The sequence below is a fragment of the Crinia signifera genome, chromosome 6 (assembly GCF_055691185.1).
Source record: "Crinia signifera chromosome 6, ASM5569118v1, whole genome shotgun sequence".
Taxonomy (NCBI): domain Eukaryota; kingdom Metazoa; phylum Chordata; class Amphibia; order Anura; family Myobatrachidae; genus Crinia; species Crinia signifera.
This window is the reverse complement of record NC_139222.1, coordinates 289566288-289586763: the sequence shown is the minus strand read 5'-3', so window position 1 is coordinate 289586763 and position 20476 is coordinate 289566288. Positions and strand designations below refer to the sequence as shown.

Sequence of the window (20476 nt, the reverse complement as noted above, 5' to 3'; positions counted from 1 at the left end):
CCGATTCGCTCGCCGCGCTATCACTGCGCTAGGAAACAAGTTACTATTACCAAGCATACGCCACATGGGTGGTAAATATGGGTGCCGGACGGCTCCCCGACAGTCGGGATTCCGACAGTCATTCCTCCGACGTCGGAATCCCGACTGCTCCCTCGTGGGGGTCCACGACCCCCATAGAGGGAGAATAAAATAGGTGGCGAGCGCAGCGAGCCCGCAAGGGGCTTCATTGCGCTCCCCCCGCTGTGCAGTCGGGATTCCGATGTCGGAGTAATGACTGTCGGAATCCGACTGTCGGTGATTTATACCACACCCGGTAAATATAAACTTGTGTTACTCACATGTGTCAACCATTTGTACCTGTCGTCCTATTGACCATGTTGGCGTTTTGTACCCGTCCATCATAGTAACATAGTTGGTGAGGTTGAAGATGTTAGTCCATCAAGTTCAACCCATTAAAAGGAATTTTTGATACCCAGATTATTTATTTATTTATTTTTTTATAAAAAATTGTCTAAGCCTTTCTTAAATATATTAATGGGCAGACTCCATTAATATATTTAAGAAAGGATTAAACAATTTTTTATAAAAAAAATCTGTGTACGGCGGGTGGATTACAGGATCTGTGTACGGCGGGTGGTACAGGATCTCTGTACGGCGGGTGGTTACAGGATCTCTGTATGGTGGGTGGTTACAGGATCTCTGTACGGCGGGTAGTTACAGGATCTCTGTATGGCGGGTGGTTACAGGATCTCTGTATGGCGGGTGGTTACAGGATCTCTGTATGGCGGGTGGTTACAGGATCTCTGTACGGCGGGTGGTTACAGGATCTCTGTATGGCGGGTGGTTACAGGATCTCTGTATGGCGGGTAGTTAAAGGATCTCTGTACGGAGGTGGATTACAGGATCTCTGTATGGTGGGTGGTTACAGGATCTCTGTACGGCGGGTGGTTACAGGATCTCTGTATGGTGGGTTGTTACAGGATCTCTGTACGGCGGGTGGTTACAGGATCTCTGTACGGCGGGTGGTTACAGGATCTCTGTACGGCGGGTAGTTACAGGATCTCTGTACGGCGGGTGGTTACAGGATCTCTGTATGGTGGGTGGTTGCAGGATCTCTGTATGGCGGGTGGTTACAGGATCTCTGTACGGCGGGTGGTTACAGGATCTCTGTACGGCGGGTGGTTACAGGATCTCTGTACGGTGGGTGGTTACAGGATCTCTGTATGGTGGGTGGTTACAGGATCTCTGTATGGCGGGTGGTAACAGGATCTCTGTATGGCGGGTGGTTACAGGATCTCTGTATGGTGGGTGGTTACAGGATCTCTGTATGGTGGGTGGTTACAGGATCTCTGTATGGTGGGTGGTTACGGGATCTCTGTTTGGTGGGTGGTTACAGGATCTCTGTACGGTGGGTGGTTACAGGATCTCTGTATGGTGGGTGGTTACAGGATCTCTGTATGGCGGGTAGTTACAGGATCTCTGTACGGCGGGTGGTTACAGGATCTCTGTACGGCGGGTGGTTACAGAATCTCTGTATGGTGGGTGGTTACAGGATCTCTGTATGGTGGGTGGTTACAGGATCTCTGTATGGCGGGTGGTTACAGGATCTCTGTATGGTGGGTGGTTACAGGATCTCTGTACGGTGGGTGGTTACAGGATCTCTGTATGGTGGGTGGTTACAGGATCTCTGTACGGCGGGTGGTTACAGGATCTCTGTACGGTGGGTGGTTACAGGATCTCTGTATGGCGGGTGGTAACAGGATCTCTGTATGGTGGGTGGTTACAGGATCTCTGTATGGTGGGTGGTTACAGGATCTCTGTACGGTGGGTGGTTACAGGATCTCTGTATGGTGGGTGGTTACAGGATCTCTGTATGGTGGGTGGTAACAGGATCTCTGTACGGCGGGTGGTTACAGGATCTCTGTACGGCGGGTGGTTACAGGATCTCTGTATGGTGGGTGGTTACAGGATCTCTGTATGGTGGGTGGTTACAGGATCTCTGTATGGCGGGTGGTTACAGGATCTCTGTATGGTGGGTGGTAACAGGATCTCTGTACGGCAGGCAGAGATATCACATGAGGCACTGTATATACTGTAGGTGTTACACTCCTGTGTTTGTGTTTGGGATAACAACGTCTCAGGTCTTACAGACGTGTCTATATGTAACGTGTAAGTGCAGACTGTGCCTATAGAGGACACCCTGCCTTACTCCCGCGGTGCAGCCATGACAGAACATGATCTGGATTCCGCCCTTCTCCATCACAATAACAGAGGTTCCGTCACACGGAGAGCCTGTGATTTCTGGGTTTAGTTGCTATAGAAACTCTCAGAAACTAAGAAGTAAACTGCTCGTCAGTAAAGGTTAATTGAAGAATAATTACTGGTAACCGCCGGCTGCAGCACCGCATTACACGGCGTACCATCGCCCGCCATGTGCCCCCGTCCCCGGTGCCCACCCTGTTCATTGTGCCTGCTGAAAGTTATGGTATATTATATGCAGGCACTTCTATGTGTATAACAGGTAGCCAGGTACCAGTCTGGGAGATACGGTACAAGGTGTGTGTGTGTGTGTGTGTGTGTGTGGGGGGGGGGGATGTGCAGACACCACCAGGTGTATAACGGGTAGCCGGGTACCAGTCTGGGAGATATGGTACAAGGTGTGTGAGTGGGGGGGGGGGGGATGTGCAGGCACCACCAGGTGTATAACGGGTAGCCGGGTACCAGTCTGGGGGATACGGTATAAGGTGTGTGTGTGGGGGGGGGGGGGGGGATGTGCAGACACCACCAGGTGTATAACGGGTAGCCGGGTACCAGTCTGGGAGATATGGTACAAGGTGTGTGAGTGGGGGGGGGGGGGGGATGTGCAGGCACCACCAGGTGTATAACGGGTAGCCGGGTACCAGTCTGGGGGATACGGTATAAGGTGTGTGTGTGGGGGGGGGGGGGGGGGGGTGTAGGCACCACCAGGTGTATAACGGTCTGGGGGATACGGTATAAGGTGTGTGTGTGGGGGGGGGGGATGTGCAGGCACCACCAGGTGTATAACGGGTAGCCGGGTACCAGTCTGGGGGATACAGTATAAGGTGTGTGTGTGGGGGGGATGTGCAGGCACCACCAGGTGTATAACGGGTAGCCAGGTACCAGTCTGGGGGATATGGTATAAGGTGTGTGTGTGTGAGGGGGATGTTCAGGCACCACCAGGTGTATAACGGTCTGGGGGATACGGTATAAGGTGTGTGTGTGTGTGTGTGTGTGGGGGGGGGGGGGGATGTGCAGGCACCACCAGGTGTATAATGGGACATTCATTTACAATTCAAAATCAGACTGGTTTTGCAGTGTAAATGATTGCCACTTTAAAAAAACTGGAGATTTCTTCCCAAATCTCTCACTTTCTGATTCTCTCATCCTATTAAATCTCACCCTAGGTGTCACCTGGATGTATGATGGAGGGACCGCAGCAGGTGTCTCCGATACCGATATACATTACAGACAACCGTGGGACCACAGACGGAGGCGAGACGTGACCACGCAGAGCTGGCAACAATTGTACGATCTCTCCCCGCACTTGGCACATCACGAAGCAGGGCCCATTACTCCAGCACATAATTACACTTCTCCCAGCCCCGGCATGAAATCGGAGAGAAAGGACCAGGTGGGAAGAGGCGGGAAGGCGACACGGATGATGAGGACACTGGGCCATGATAGCCCTGCGGCATCTCTCGCCGTCCTGCGGCTAATTGGGGCAGAAGGGCCCCGCGTCACGCTCGTTCTGCAGACGCCTGCTCATCTGTTCCGGAGAATTTAGTAAGACGTCATGTCGTCGCTTCAGGTTATAGCGCAGTGCGTGGCGAGGGAGGTTGTGCAATTCACATACACAGATCAAGGTCAAGATACCGAAGTGTCATCATACACCGGGCGCGAGTACGCCATACAGCGCAAAACGTCCAACGCCTCTGAGAGGTGAAACGTTGCTGGTTAAGAGACGACTGTGAGTCTTATTCCAAACTGATGCTAAGTCCGTTGGGTGCGGTATCATTGCCTGCTATAATTATTACATATTACCAGCACCACGGCAGCTGTCTATGAAGGAAGTGTGCCTGCTCATCGTCATATATATATATATATATATATATATATATATATATATATATATCCGGAAGTGGCGGAGCTACATTACTGGATTGCACTGATCGGCGTGATGTGCGACATCTGTGCAGTCTATCCAAAGCGCCATGATGCAGCGCCCGCGGCTCTTCCTCGCGCCAGGTTTCCGTTATGCTTCATCTGCGACTCTGTGCGTGTGTAACACTAATCCCTGTGCGTTTACAGTCGCAGCCCGGCGTCCCGTACACTTAGGGGAGATTCGCTGCCTCTGTAATAAGATGCAGCTGGTACGTTTCGGGATTTATTTCCCGTCCTTAGGCTGTAGCTGTTTGTTCTACTTCCTGAGGACGGGAAATAAATCCTGAAACGTTGCGGGTTAAGAGATGACTGTGAGTCTTATTCCAAATGATGCCAAGTCCGTTGGGTGCGGTATCATCGCCTGCTATATATATAGCACCCTCCGTCAACCTCTGCTTCTCCGTGCCTCTCCCTGTCCCCCTCTGCCTCTCTCTGCCTCTCCCTGTCACCCTCTGCCTGACACACTCTGTCTCTCCGTCACCTCTGCCTCTCCCTGTCACACTCTGCCTCTCTCTGTCACACTCTGCCTCTCTCTGTCACACTCTGCCTCTCCCTGTCACACTCTGCCTCTCCCTGTCACACTCTGCCTCTCTCTGCGTCTCCCTGTCACAGTATGCCTCTCTCTGCCTCTCCCTGTCACCCTCTGATTCTCCTCTCACCCTCTTACATCCGCCTCTCACCCTTACATCTGCCTGTGACCTCCACCTCTACTCCTCTCACTCTTACATCTGATTCTGACCTCTGCCTATCACCCTCATACAGCTGCCTCTGACCTCCGTCCTCTCCCCCTCTTACATCAACCTCTCACCCTCTTACATCTGCCTCTGACCTCAGCCTCTCCTCCTCTCACATCTGCCTCTGACCTCCACCTCTCGCCCCTTACATCTGCCTCTGACCTCCACCGCTCGCCCCTTACATCTGCCTCTGACCTCCACCTCTCGCCCCTTACATCTGCCTCTGACCTCCAGCTCTCGCCCCTTACATCTGCCTCTGACCTCCACCTCTCACCCTCTTACATCCGCCTCTCACACTCTTACATCTGATTCTGACCTCTGCCTATCACCCTCATACATCTGCCTCGGACCTCCGCCTCTCCTCCTCTCACATCTGCCTCTGACCTCCACCTCTCGCCCCTTACATCTGCCTCTGACCTCCACCGCTCGCCCCTTACATCTGCCTCTGACCTCCACCTCTCGCCCCTTACATCTGCCTCTGACCTCCAGCTCTCGCCCCTTACATCTGCCTCTGACCTCCACCTCTCACCCTCTTACATCCGCCTCTCACACTCTTACATCTGATTCTGACCTCTGCCTATCACCCTCATACATCTGCCTCGGACCTCCGCCTCTCCTCCTCTCACCCTCTTACATCAACCTCTCACCCTCTTACATCTGCCTCTGACCTCAGCCTCTCCTCCTCTCACCCTTTTACATCTGCCTCTGACCTCCACCTCTCGCCCCTTACATCTGCCTCTGACCTACACCTCTCGCCCCTTACATCTGCCTCTGACCTCCACCTCTCGCCCCTTACATCTGCCTCTGACCTCCACCTTTCGCCCCTTACATCTGCCTCTGACCTCCACCTCTCGCCGCTTACATCTGCTTCTGACCTCCACCTCTCGCCCCTTACACCTGCCTCTGACCTCCACCTCTCGCCCCTTACATCTGCCTCTGACCTCCACCTCTCGCCCCTTACATCTGCCTCTGACCTCCACCTCTCGCCGCTTACATCTGCTTCTGACCTCCACCTCTCGCCCCTTACATCTGCCTCTGACCTCCACCTCTCGCCCCTTACATCTGCCTCTGACCTACACCTCTCGCCCCTTACATCTGCTTCTGACCTCCACCTCTCGCCCCTTAAATCTGCCTCTGACCTCCACCTCTCGCCCCTTACATCTGCCTCTGACCTCCACCTCTCGGACCTTACATCGGCTTCTGACCTCCACCTCTCGCCCCTTACATCTGCTTCTGACCTCCACCTATCGCCCCTTACATCTGCCTCTGACCTCCACCTCTCGCCCCTTACATCTGCCTCTGACCTACACCTCTCGCCCCTTACATCTGCCTCTGACCTACACCTCTCGCCCCTTACATCTGCCTCTGACCTACACCTCTCGCCCCTTACATATGCTTCTGACCTCTGCCTCTCGCCTCTTACATCTGCCTCTATCCTTCTCCTCTTTGGAACGCTGGCCTGGCCTCCACCATGATGGGCCTCTTATGTCCAGTCCCCTGTCCCACTAGCACCTCCTGTCTCAGCACTGCAAATTGAACATGAGCCCTCTGCCGTCTATCCCACGCCTGAGCCACCATCCTCCTGGCCTGTACGTATCCTGTGTAGTCTGTCCGGTGTCTGCACCCACATCCTCCGGCCCTGTATGTATCCTGTGTAGTCTGTCCCGTGCCTGCACCACCATCCTCCGGCCCTGTTAAGTATCCTGGGTGTGGTACAGGTCGGACCCAGACAGCATGGTGAGCGCAACTAAGCCCCTTGCGGGCTCACTGCACTCGCCACGCTGCGGGCGCGGTGGCTCGCTACGCTACGTGAGCTACCTATTCTATTCTCCCTCTATGGGGGTCGTGGACCCCCACGAGGGAAAATAGCAGGTGGCCGTCGGGAACCCGCCTGTCGGTGTGTTGACAGTTGGGATCCCGACGTCAGATAAATGCCTGTCGGGATCCTGTCCAGCACCTTGTATCCTGTGTAGTCTGTCCCGCGCCTGCACCACCTTCCTCCTGGCCTGTACATACCCTGTGTAGTCTGTCCCGCGCCTGCACCACCATCCTCCGGCCCTGTACGTATCCTGTGTAGTCTGTCCCACGTCTGCACCACCATCCACCGGCCCTGTACGTATACTGTGTAGTCTGTCCCGCGTCTGCACCACCATCCTCCGGTCCTGTATGTATCCTGTGTAGTCTGTCCCGCGCCTGCCCCACCATCCTCCTGGCCTGTACGTATCCTGTGTAGTCTGTCCCGTGCCTGCACCACCATCCTCCTGGCCTGTAAGTATCCTGTGTAGTCTGTCCCGCGCCTGCACCAACATCCTCCGGCCCTGTATGTATCCTGGGTGTGGTACAAGGGTCCGAAAGTTGGGATCCGACAGTCATTAGCCCCACGTCGGGATCCCGACTGGCCGGACCCAGACAGCATGGTGAGCGCAACTAAGCCCCTTGGGGGCTCACTGCGCTCGCCACCCGGCGGGCACGGTGAAATGCTGCGCGAGCCACCTATTCTATTCTCGCCACATATTCTATTCTCGCGTAGCGTAGTGAGCCACCTATTTTATTCTCCCCCTATGGGGGTCGTGGACCCCCACGAGGGAAAATAGCAGGAGGCCGTCGGAAACCCGCCTGTCGGTGTTTTGACAGTCGGGATCCCGACATCGGGTAAATGCTTGTCGGGATCCCATCCGACACCTTGTATCCTGTGTAGTCTGTCCCACGCCTGCACCACCTTCCTCCTGGCCTGAACGTATCCTGCGTAGTCTGTCCCGCGCCTGCACCACCATCCTCCGGCCCTGTACGTATCCTGTGTAGTCTGTCCCGCGCCTGCACCACCATCCTCCGGCCCTGTACGTATACTGTGTAATCTGTCCTGCGTCTGCACCACCATCCTCCGGCCCTGTATGTATCCTGTGTATTCTGTCCCGCGCCTGCCCCACCATCCTCCTGGCCTGTACGTATCCTGTGTAGACTGTCCCGCGCCTGCACCACCATCCTCTGGCCATGTACGTATCCTGTGTTGTCTGTCCCGCGCCTGCACCACCATCCTCCGGCCCTGTACATACTGTATACTGTGTAGTCTGTCCCGCGCCTGCACCACCATCCTCCGGCCCTGTACGTATCCTTTGTAGTCTGTCCCGCGCCTGCACCACCATCCTCTGGCCCAGTACGTATCCTGTGTAGTCTGTCCCACGCCTGCACCACCATCCTCCGGCCCTGTACGGATCCTGTGTAGTCTGTCCCGCGCCTGCACCACCATCCTCCGGCCCTGTACGCATCCTGTGTAGTCTGTCCCGCGCCTGCACCACCATCCTCCGGCTGTGTACGTATCCTGTGTAGTCTGTCCTGCGCCTGCACCACCATCCTCCGGCCCTGTACGGATCCTGTGTAGACTGTCCCACGTCTGCACCACCATCCTCCGGCCCTGTACGTATCCTGTGTAGTCTGTCCCACGTCTGCACCACCATCCTCCGGCCCTGTACGGATCCTGTGTAGTCTGTCCTGCGCCTGCACCACCATCCTCCGGCCCTGTACGTATACTGTGTAGTCTGTCCTGCGCCTGCACCACCATCCGCCGGCCCTGTACGTATCCTGTGTAGTCTGTCCCGCGCCTGCACCACCATCCTCCGGCCCTGTACGTATCCTGTGTAGTCTGTGTCACGTCTGCACCACCATCCTCCGGCCCTTTATGTATCCTGTGTAGTCTGTCCCGCGCCTGCCCCACCATCCTCCGGCCATGTACGTATCCTGTGTAGTCTGTCCCACGTCTGCACCACCATCCTCCGGCCCTGTACGTATCCTGTGTAGTCTGTCCCACGTCTGCACCACCATCCTCCGGCCCTGTACGTACCCTGTGTAGTCTGTCCCGCGCCTGCACCACCATCCTCCGGCCCTGTACGTATACTGTGTAGTCTGTCCTGCGCCTGCACCACCATCCTCCGGCCCTGTACGTATCCTGTGTAGTCTGTCCCGCGCCTGCACCACAATCCTCCGGCCCTGTACGTATCCTTTGTAGTCTGTCCCGCGCCTGCACCACCATCCTCTGGCCCAGTACGTATCCTGTGTAGTCTGTCCCACGCCTGCACCACCATCCTCCGGCCCTGTACGGATCCTGTGTAGTCTGTCCCGCGCCTGCACCACCATCCTCCGGCCCTGTACGCATCCTGTGTAGTCTGTCCCGCGCCTGCATCACCATCCTCCGGCTGTGTACGTATCCTGTGTAGTCTGTCCTGTGCCTGCACCACCATCCTCCGGCCCTGTACGGATCCTGTGTAGACTGTCCCACGTCTGCACCACCATCCTCCGGCCCTGTACGTATCCTGTGTAGTCTGTCCCACGTCTGCACCACCATCCTCCGGCCCTGTACGGATCCTGTGTAGTCTGTCCTGCGCCTGCACCACCATCCTCCGGCCCTGTACGTATACTGTGTAGTCTGTCCTGCGCCTGCACCACCATCCGCCGGCCCTGTACGTATCCTGTGTAGTCTGTCCCGCGCCTGCACCACCATCCTCCGGCCCTGTACGTATCCTGTGTAGTCTGTCCCGCGCCTGCACCACCATCCTCCGGCCCTGTACGTATCCTGTGTAGTCTGTGTCACGTCTGCACCACCATCCTCCGGCCCTTTATGTATCCTGTGTAGTCTGTCCCGCGCCTGCCCCACCATCCTCCGGCCATGTACGTATCCTGTGTAGTCTGTCCCACGTCTGCACCACCATCCTCCGGCCCTGTACGTATCCTGTGTAGTCTGTCCCACGTCTGCACCACCATCCTCCGGCCCTGTACGTACCCTGTGTAGTCTGTCCCGCGCCTGCACCACCATCCTCCGGCCCTGTACGTATACTGTGTAGTCTGTCCTGCGCCTGCACCACCATCCTCCGGCCCTGTACGTATACTGTGTAGTCTGTCCTGCGCCTGCACCACCATCCTCCAGCCCTGTACGTATCCTGTGTAGTCTGTCTCACATGAGATTTATTTGTGACTGTCTGGTAATGTAACTTGTGGTGATATGATGAGTGTATAATACACCAAGCTGTTCTCCCAATATTGTCCCAGCTGCCCGTCAGTCCCCAGGGGGCAGATTAACAGCCGCTATATTCTCTTCTATGTTACAGGGAGGTCAGGTCACAGCGCGGGAATGTTATATAGTCCGGGGGGAGCTGTAAACCTGAACGTGACTTTCTGTGTAGTATTCCTACTAGACGTGATATAATATCATCCAGCGCTACACCTGGCATCCATAATGTCAGTATTCCCAGTACCGCAGGTTATTTACGGAGTGGAAAAGTCACCGATACAGGATAAGGTACTTGTTTCCTAGCACGGCGCCCGTCGTGGTTAATCACATACCTTAAGTTAAGGTAACTTATGGTATGCGATGGATGCGATTTTCTGTCAATTTTGAGACATTATTGCAGGCAAGGCTAAAATCGCGTTGATCGCATCCATCGCACGCCATTATAATGTCATGCAATGCGACCGACGCGATTTTACATAGGGATCAATGTTAAATTACCTCTCAATGATAAAATCGCGTTGATCGCGTCCATCGCATGCCCTGTGTACCTGAGCCACACACAAACTAACCTGCCCCAAACAGCCACGTCAGTGCCACGCCAAATGTAACATTATTATCTTATGTTTCCACCTCACCCGCAGCGTTCCCGGTGCCACAGATAATGTCACAATATTGTATCGCTATGGTGACATCGTCCTGCTCCTAAGAGCTTACATTCTACAGGCGAAGTATGTGGACGTAGACGTGGGAGGCTTGAGTGAGCATATGAGGGCACTTAACTCGTGGTGAGACACAGACAGACGGAGCAGCCACCCCCCCCCCCCCGCACACAGGGCGCTCAGCGTGGCAAACCTTCCCTAAGTGCTGATATAACATCTCCAGCTCGCGGATGTGTGAAATAATAAATACATGTTTAGAATAATTCTCTCTCACAAACCCAGATCCTTCCTATCAAAACAAACCATGCATTATTCCCTTTGAAATCGCTCGTCTGCCGTGGGAGATGCAGAGACGTGAAGCCACCAGACACCAGTTCTGAGACATCGTTCCTCGCACAGTGGAGAGCGCTGTCACCGAACAGCGGACTGGATCGGGCGTCATCGCATTTCAAAGAGCAGGAGGCGTGTGGATGGCGGGGGGATCACGCAATCTCCGCATTATATACTGCGTGGACGAAGGATGTGACTGCGGAGAAGCCTGCACATAAGGGGCTTATACTGTGCTCCTAATTCTGGTATCACCACAGGATCACATATACAATGCAATCTGGGGGAGATCTACCGACCAATATCGTATTGCAATATGCAATCCTATCGTCTGGGCAGATGCAGGGTCAGGAGCTACAAAAGGAGCCCGTCCCTGGCAACTGCACAGCCGGCTGCAAGGGGTCTGCACGTGCGTGGTTAGTGATGTCCCCCCCCCATGCTGGCTGCACTGCTCCACCGGTAGTGTGGTCTGTAGCCCAAAGGCTACAATGGGGTACTGCCATCTCAGAATGGGTGACATGAACACTGATTGGCAGCAGAGGGGTGAGGTGTACACTGATGGACAGCAGACTCTGCGTGGCGGTGTGACAGTGCTGTGCGTGTAGCTCTGTGTCAGTATGGTGAATGTGAGAAGGCTGTACGTGTAGCTGTGTATCAGTGTGACAGTGCTGTGCGTGTAGCTGTGTCAGTATGGTGGATGTGAGAAGGCTGTGCATGTAGCTATGTATCAGTGTGACAGTGCTGTGCGTGTAGCTGTGTATCCATGTGGCAGTGTGACAGTGCTGTGCGTGTATCTGTGTCAGTATGGTGGATGTGAGAAAGCTGTGCGTGTGACAGTGCTGTGCGTGTAGCTGTGTCAGTATGGTGGATGTGAGAAGGCTGTGCGTGTAGCTGTGTATCAGTGTGACAGTGCTGTGCGTTTAGCTGTGTCAGTATGGTGGATGTGAGAAGGCTGTGCGTGTAGCTGTGTATCAGTGTGACAGTGCTGTGCGTGTAGCTGTGTCAGTATGGTGGATGTGAGAAGGCTGTGCATGTAGCTATGTATCAGTGTGACAGTGCTGTGCGTGTAGCTGTGTATCCATGTGGCAGTGTGACAGTGCTGTGCGTGTATCTGTGTCAGTATGGTGGATGTGAGAAGGCTGTGCGTGTAGCTATGTATCAGTGTGACAGTGCTGTGCGTGTAGCTGTGTATCCATGTGGCAGTGTGACAGTGCTGTGCGTGTATCTGTGTCAGTATGGTGGATGTGAGAAGGCTGTGCGTGTAGCTATGTATCAGTGTGACAGTGCTGTGCGTGTAGCTGTGTATCCATGTGGCAGTGTGACAGTGCTGTGCGTGTATCTGTGTCAGTATGGTGGATGTGAGAAGGCTGTGCGTGTGACAGTGCTGTGCGTGTAGCTGTGTCAGTATGGTGGATGTGAGAAGGCTGTGCGTGTAGCTGTGTATCAGTGTGACAGTGCTGTGCGTTTAGCTGTGTCAGTATGGTGGATGTGAGAAGGCTGTGCGTGTAGCTGTGTATCAGTGTGACAGTGCTGTGCGTGTAGCTGTGTCAGTATGGTGGATGTGAGAAGGCTGTGCATGTAGCTATGTATCAGTGTGACAGTGCTGTGCGTGTAGCTGTGTATCAGTGTGACAGTGCTGTGCGTGTGGCTGTGTCAGTATGGTGAATGTGAGAAGGCTGTGCATGTAGCTATGTATCAGTGTGACAGTGCTGTGCGTGTAGCTGTGTATCAGTGTGACAGTGCTGTGCGTGTATCTGTGTCAGTATGGTGGATGTGAGAAGGCTGTGCGTGTAGCTATGTATCAGTGTGACAGTGCTGTGCGTGTAGCTGTGTATCCGTGTGACAGTGCTGTGCATGTATCTGTGTCAGTATGGTGGATGTGAGAGGGCTGTGCGTGTAGCTGTATATCAGTGTGACGGTGTGACAGTGCTGTGCATGTATCTTTGTCAGTATGGTGGATGTGAGAAGGCTGTGCGTGTAGCTGTGTATCAGTGTGACAGTGCTGTGCATGTAGCTGTGTCAGTATGGTGGATGTGAGAGGGCTGTGCGTGTAGCTATGTATCAGTGTGACAGTGCTGTGCATGTATCTGTGTCAGTATGGTGGATGTGAGAAGGCTGTGCGTGTAGCTGTGTATCAGTGTGACAGTGCTGTGCATGTAGCTGTGTCAGTATGGTGGATGTGAGAGGGCTGTGCGTGTAGCTATGTATCAGTGTGACAGTGCTGTGCGTGTGGCTGTGTCAGTATGGTGGATGTGAGAGGGCTGTGCGTGTAGCTATGCGGCGGTGTGACAGTATGGTGGATGTTAGAGGGCTGTGCGTGTAGCTATGCGGCAGTGTGACAGTGCTGTGCATGTATCTGTGTTAGTATGGTGGATGTGAGAGGGCTGTGCGTGTAGCTGTATATCAGTGTGACGGTGTGACAGTGCTGTGCATGTATCTGTGTCGGTACAGTGTATGTGAGAAGGCTGTGCGTGTAGCTGTGTATCCGTCTGGCAGTGTGACAGTGCTGTGTGTGTATCTCTGTGTCAGTACCATGGATATGAACGTGTTGTGTGTGTAGCTGCGTATCTGTCTGGCAGTGTGACAGTGCTGTGCGTGTATCACTATGTCAGTACCATGGATATGACAGTGTTGTGTGTGTAGCTGCGTATCCGTCTGGCAGTGTGACAGTGCTGTGCGTGTATCTCTATGTCAGTACCATGGATATGACAGTGTTGTGTGTGTAGCTGCGTATCCGTCTAGCAGTGTGACAGTGCTGTGTGTGTATCTCTGTGTCAGTACCATGGATATGACAGTGTTGTGTGTGTAGCTGCGTATCCGTCTGGCAGTGTGACAGTGCTGTGTGTGTATCTCTGTGTCAGTACCATGGATATGACAGTGTTGTGTGTGTAGCTGCGTATCCGTCTGGCAGTGTGACAGTGCTGTGCGTGTATCTCTGTGTCAGTACCATGGATATGACAGTGTTGTGTGTGTAGCTGTGTATCCGTCTGGCAGTGTGACAGTGCTGTGCGTGTATCTCTGTGTCAGTACAATGGATATGACAGTGTTGTGTGTGTAGCTGCGTATCCGTCTGGCAGTGTGACAGTGCTGTGTGTGTATCTCTGTGTCAGTACCATGGATATGACAGTGTTGTGTGTGTAGCTGCGTATCCGTCTGGCAGTGTGACAGTGCTGTGTGTGTATCTCTGTGTCAGTACCATGGATATGACAGTGTTGTGTGTGTAGCTGCGTATCCGTCTGGCAGTGTGACAGTGCTGTACGTGTATCTCTGTGTCAGTACCATGGATATGACAGTGTTGTGTGTGTAGCTGCGTATCCGTCTGGCAGTGTGACAGTGCTGTGCGTGTATCTCTGTGTCAGTACAATGGATATGACAGTGTTGTGTGTGTAGCTGCGTATCCGTCTGGCAGTGTGACAGTGCTGTGTGTGTATCTCTGTGTCAGTACCATGGATATGACAGTGTTGTGTGTGTAGCTGCGTATCCGTCTGGCAGTGTGACAGTGCTCTGCGTGTATCTCTGTGTCAGTACCATGGATATGACAGTGTTGTGTGTGTAGCTGTGTATCCGTCTGGCAGTGTGACAGTGCTGTGCGTGTATCTCTGTGTCAGTACAATGGATATGACAGTGTTGTGTGTGTAGCTGCGTATCCGTCTGGCAGTGTGACAGTGCTGTGTGTGTATCTCTGTGTCAGTACCATGGATATGACAGTGTTGTGTGTGTAGCTGCGTATCCGTCTGGCAGTGTGACAGTGCTGTGTGTGTATCTCTGTGTCAGTACCATGGATATGACAGTGTTGTGTGTGTAGCTGCGTATCCGTCTGGCAGTGTGACAGTGCTGTGCGTGTATCTCTGTGTCAGTACCATGGATATGACAGTGTTGTGTGTGTAGCTGCGTATCCGTCTGGCAGTGTGACAGTGCTGTGCGTGTATCTCTGTGTCAGTACAATGGATATGACAGTGTTGTGTGTGTAGCTGCGTATCCGTCTGGCAGTGTGACAGTGCTGTGTGTGTATCTCTGTGTCAGTACCATGGATATGACAGTGTTGTGTGTGTAGCTGCGTATCCGTCTGCCAGTGTGACAGTGCTGTGTGTGTATCTCTGTGTCAGTACCATGGATATGACAGTGTTGTGTGTGTAGCTGCGTATCCGTCTGGCAGTGTGACAGTGCTGTGCGTGTATCTCTGTGTCAGTACCATGGATATGACAGTGTTGTGTGTGTAGCTGCGTATCCGTCTGGCAGTGTGACAGTGCTGTGTGTGTATCTCTGTGTCAGTACCATGGATATGACAGTGTTGTGTGTGTAGCTGCGTATCCGTCTGGCAGTGTGACAGTGCTGTGTGTGTATCTCTGTGTCAGTACCATGGATATGACAGTGTTGTGTGTGTAGCTGCGTATCCGTCTGGCAGTGTGACAGTGCTGTGCGTGTATCTCTGTGTCAGTACCATGGATATGACAGTGTTGTGTGTGTAGCTGCGTATCCGTCTGGCAGTGTGACAGTGCTGTGCGTGTATCTCTGTGTCAGTACCATGGATATGACAGTGTTGTGTGTGTAGCTGCGTATCCGTCTGGCAGTGTGACAGTGCTGTGTGTGTATCTCTGTGTCAGTACCATGGATATGACAGTGTTGTGTGTGTAGCTGCGTATCCGTCTGGCAGTGTGACAGTGCTGTGCGTGTATCTCTGTGTCAGTACCATGGATATGACAGTGTTGTGTGTGTAGCTGCGTATCCGTCTGGCAGTGTGACAGTGCTGTGTGTGTATCTCTGTGTCAGTACCATGGATATGACAGTGTTGTGTGTGTAGCTGCGTATCCGTCTGGCAGTGTGACAGTGCTGTGCGTGTATCTCTGTGTCAGTACCATGGATATGACAGTGTTGTGTGTGTAGCTGCGTATCCGTCTGGCAGTGTGACAGTGCACCACCAGGTCACCACCCCAGCTACCACATTCATTGTGCATCGAGTGCAGGAATCGAGGTTGGCAACTTCCATCTGAAATCACCACAAGTCTACCAACCTTGAGGACAGCTGCCCCATACCATCCCTGAGGTTGGAACCTCTAGCGACGTGGGAAACCCCTGGCTGTTTCAATTTCCAGCCCTCATCACTTGCCATCTGTGGCCCCACTGCCGCATATATGAGGACACCTCCGCAATCTTGCATCTAGGATTGGACCAACTGTGACAGTTTGTGGTAACTATCAGCCCATTGGGCACCTTGACTCATTTCACTCGTCAGATACACCCCTGACCTACTGGGATTGATTTCATTACTTGTCCCGTTATCTCAGCCTCCGGTCCAGACTTGTTTTTTATTCACCATCTTTAATTTCCTCTCATATTGTTGTGCAATTGTATGTTATGATTTTTTAATTGTTATTAAATATTTGTAATACCTTTCATCAAACCAGCGCCACTTTTATTTTCTCTTTGTGCGTGTATCTCTGTATCAGTGTGTCGGTGTGACAGTGCTGTGCGTGTATCTCTGTATCAGTGTGTCGGTGTGACAGTGCTGTGCGTGTATCTCTGTATCAGTGTGTCGGTGTGACAGTGCTGTGCGTGTATCTCTGTATCAGTGTGTCGGTGTGACAGTGCTGTGCGTGTATCTCTGTATCAGTGTGTCGGTGTGACAGTGCTGTGCGTGTATCTCTGTATCAGTGTGTCAGTGTGACAGTGCTGTGCGTGTATCTCTGTATCAGTGTGTCGGTGTGACAGTGCTGTGCGTGTATCTCTGTCTGACGTCACTACAGAGGACTCTATGTCACTGTAATATCCTAATGTCCACAATGTAATATCAGCGTCGCAGAACGTTCTGCTCTCATACGTTCTGCTCTGCGCTGTGCACGTGCTCTGTGGGCGCTGCTCCAATATTCATTACCTTCACGGCATTATTGAATTTATCATTTCTTTCCTCATTGCTGGTAATCAGCATTAATTTATATTAACTTGCTGTTTCCTGTCAGACGACTGCAGCAGCTGAATATTTATTGTGTGTTCCTGGTAAAATGACAGGAACTTCGAGCCGAGAACTCAGTAACCCTTACATTGAGCATTGTGTGGACATTACATAAAGGCGGAGAGGGTGCTGTATGGCGCAGGGTAGGGGAGGCTATGTAAGGTGCAATCATTGGCAAAACTAGATATTTGTAGGCCTCACAGCAAAAGTTTGTAAGGGCCTCTATGTACCCAATGGAGAAAAATGTATATAACACATGTAACTGTGACAGGGAAGGTGGCTACTCTCAGCTCTGGGCCCCATAGCAGCTGCACTCCCTGCACCTATGGTAGCTACACCCTGTATATAACACATGTAACTGTGACAGGGAAGGTGGCCCCTATCAGCTCTGGCCCCATAGCAGCTGCACTCCCTGCACCTATGGTAGCTACACCCTGTATATAACACATGTAACTGTGACAGGGAAGATGGCCTCTCTCAGCTCCGGCCCCATAGCAGCTGCACCCCCTGCACCTATGGTAGCTACACCTCTGTATATTACACATGTAACTGTGACAGGGAAGGTGGCCCCTCTCAGCTCTGGGCCCCATAGCAGCTGCACTCCCTGCACCTATGGTAGCTACACCCCTGTATATAACACATGTAACTGTGACAGAGAAGGTGGCCCCTCTCAGCTCTGGGCCCCATAGCAGCTGCACCCCCTGCACCTATGGTATCTACACCCTGTATATAACACATGTAACTGTGACAGGGAAGGTGGCCTCTCTCAGCTCTGGGCCCCATAGCAGCTGCACCCCCTGCACCTATGGTAGCTACACCCTGTATAGAACACATGTAACTGTGACAGGGAAGGTGGCCCCTCTCAGCTCTGGGCCCCATAGCAGCTGCACTCCCTGCACCTATGGTAGCTACACCCCTGTATATAACACATATAACTGTGACAGGGAAGGTGGCCCCTCTCAGCTCTGGGCCCCATAGCAGCTGCACCCCCTGCACCTATAGTAGTTACACCCTGTATATAACACATGTAACTGTGACAGGGAAGGTGGCTACTCTCAGCTCTGGGCCCCATAGCAGCTGCACTCCCTGCACCTATGGTAGCTACACCCTGTATATAACACATGTAACTGTGACAGGGAAGGTGGCCCCTATCAGCTCTGGCCCCATAGCAGCTGCACTCCCTGCACCTATGGTAGTTACACCCCTGTATATAACACATGTAACTGTGACAGGGAAGGTGGCCCCTCTCAGCTCTGGTCCCATAGCAGCTGCACCCCCTGCACCTATGGTAGCTACACCCCTGTATATAACACATGTAACTGTGACAGGGAAGGTGGCCCCTCTCAGCTCTGGGCCCCATAGCAGCTGCACTCCCTGCACCTATGGTAGTTACACCCCTGTATATAACACATGTAACTGTGACAGGGAAGGTGGCCCCTCTCAGCTCTGGTCCCATAGCAGCTGCACCCCCTGCACCTATGGTAGCTACACCCCTGTATATAACACATGTTACTGTGACAGGGAAGGTGGCCCCTCTCAGCTCTGGGCCCCATAGCAGCTGCACCCCCTGCACCTATGGTAGCTACACCCCTGTATATAACACATGTATCTGTGACAGGGAAGGTGGCCCCTCACAGCTCTGGGCCCCATAGCAGCTGCACCCCCTGCACCTATGGTAGTTACTCCCCTGTATATAACACATGTAACACAGGGAAGGTAATACTGTATAGTTCCTTACCAGACTGTCCTGGCGGAGGGACGCCGGTTAGTCCTCTCGGCAGGCAGAGGAATACGGTGAGGACGGCGGCTTTATTCCCACAACACGGCTCGATAGCGATGGGTTTCGGCACACCCTGGAAAGAACAAAGATAAAAACAATTACACATATGCGATATAGCCACCAAGTGGCCCAATGGTGGCAGGTGAGACCCTGTGTCCCAGCACTGACCAAGCTATTTAACTCTCTGCTGCTAAAATGTTGTTTCCTACGAAGCAAGCTGCTAGATTGCACACACCGGGTGCTGATCAGCAGCCATATTGGATAGGGTATATAAACCCTCTGAGGCTGAATCTGCAATACCTTGTGAAAAAGCTGCAGTTTACGCAGCGAAACGCGCCAAGGCTTCCACCCCTGATCCACCATTGCTGTTTTATTCCACGCACAGCATCAACTTGCCAATCCTGCACTCCTGGGTATCTAATCACTGAGCCAGTCTGTCCACAGCCAGAAATCCTCCTTACAGAAGTTCCCAGAGACCATCCCCCTGTGGCTACGAAAGGAACAGAGAGGGGTGTGCTGTCCCCCAGAGGTCTCACCAGGAACAGAGGAACCCGCATTGGACGGTATAGTAAATCCATTGGGCCCAATGAGAATGGACATTTGCACCCAACCGATCTGCAGCTATTGAGTGGAACCAGTGGGTGAATATTGTATTGTACACTGAGGCTGCCCGAAGCTCTGCAGGATACACTGAGGCTGCCCGGAGCTCTGCAGGATACACTGAGGCTGCCCGGAGCTCTGCAGGATACACTGAGGCTGCCCGGAGCTCTGCAGGATACACTGAGGCTGCCCGGAGCTCTGCAGGATACACTGAGGCTGCCCGGAGCTCTGCAGGATACACTGAGGCTGCCCGGAGCTCTGCAGGATACACTGAGGCTGCCCGGAGCTCTGCAGGATACACTAAGGCTGCCCGGAGCTCTGCAGGATACACTGAGGCTGCCCTGAGCTCTGCAGGATACACTGAGGCTGCCCGGAGCTCTGCAGGATACACTGAGGCTGCCCGGAGCTCTGCAGGACACACTGAGGCTGCCCGGAGCTCTGCAGAACACACTGAGGCTGCCTGGAGCTCTGCAGGATACACTGAGGCTGCCCAGGGCTCTGCAGGATACACTGAGGCTGCCCGGAGCTCTGCAGAACACACTGAGGCTGCCCGGAGCTCTGCAGGATACACTGAGGCTGCCCGGAGCTCTGCAGGATACACTGAGGCTGACCGGAGCTCTGCAGGATACACTGAGGCTGACCGGAGCTCTGCAGGATACACTGAGGCTGACCGGAGCTCTGCAGGATACACTGAGGCTGACCGGAGCTCTGCAGGATACACTGAGGCTGCCCGGAGCTCTGCAGGATACACTGAGGCTGCCCGAAGCTCTGCAGGATACACTGAGGCTGACCAAAGCTCTGCAGGATACACTGAGGCTGACCGGAGCTCTGCAGGATACACTGAGGCTGACCGGAGCTCTGCAGGATACACTGAGGCTGCCCGGAGCTCTGCAGGATACACTGAGGCTGCCCGGAGCTCTGCAGGATACACTGAGGTCGCCCGGAGCTCTGCAGGACACACTGAGGCTGCCCGGAGCTCTGCAGGATACACTGAGGCTGCCCGGAGCTCTGCAGGATACACTGAGGTCACCCAAAGCTCTGCAGGATACACTGAGGCTGCCCGGAGCTCTGCAGGCTACACTGAGGCTGCCCGAAGCTCTGCAGGATACACTGAGGCTGACCAAAGCTCTGCAGGATACACTGAGGCTGACCGGAGCTCTGCAGGATACACTGAGGCTGACCGGAGCTCTGCAGGATACACTGAGGCTGACCGGAGCTCTGCAGGATACACTGAGGCCGCCC

At 53.7% G+C, this 20476-nt stretch overlaps 1 protein-coding gene across 1 annotated transcript in view; it reads right to left on the bottom strand.

The window, feature by feature from the left end:
* ATRNL1 (attractin like 1) overlaps positions 1 to 20476 on the bottom strand; it is a 656009-nt gene that overhangs the window by 14407 nt on the left and 621126 nt on the right. The window contains exon 29 of the mRNA XM_083149894.1: positions 18593 to 18707. Coding sequence (XP_083006020.1) covers positions 18593 to 18707 — 115 coding nt within the window. The remainder of the gene's footprint in view (positions 1 to 18592; positions 18708 to 20476) is intronic.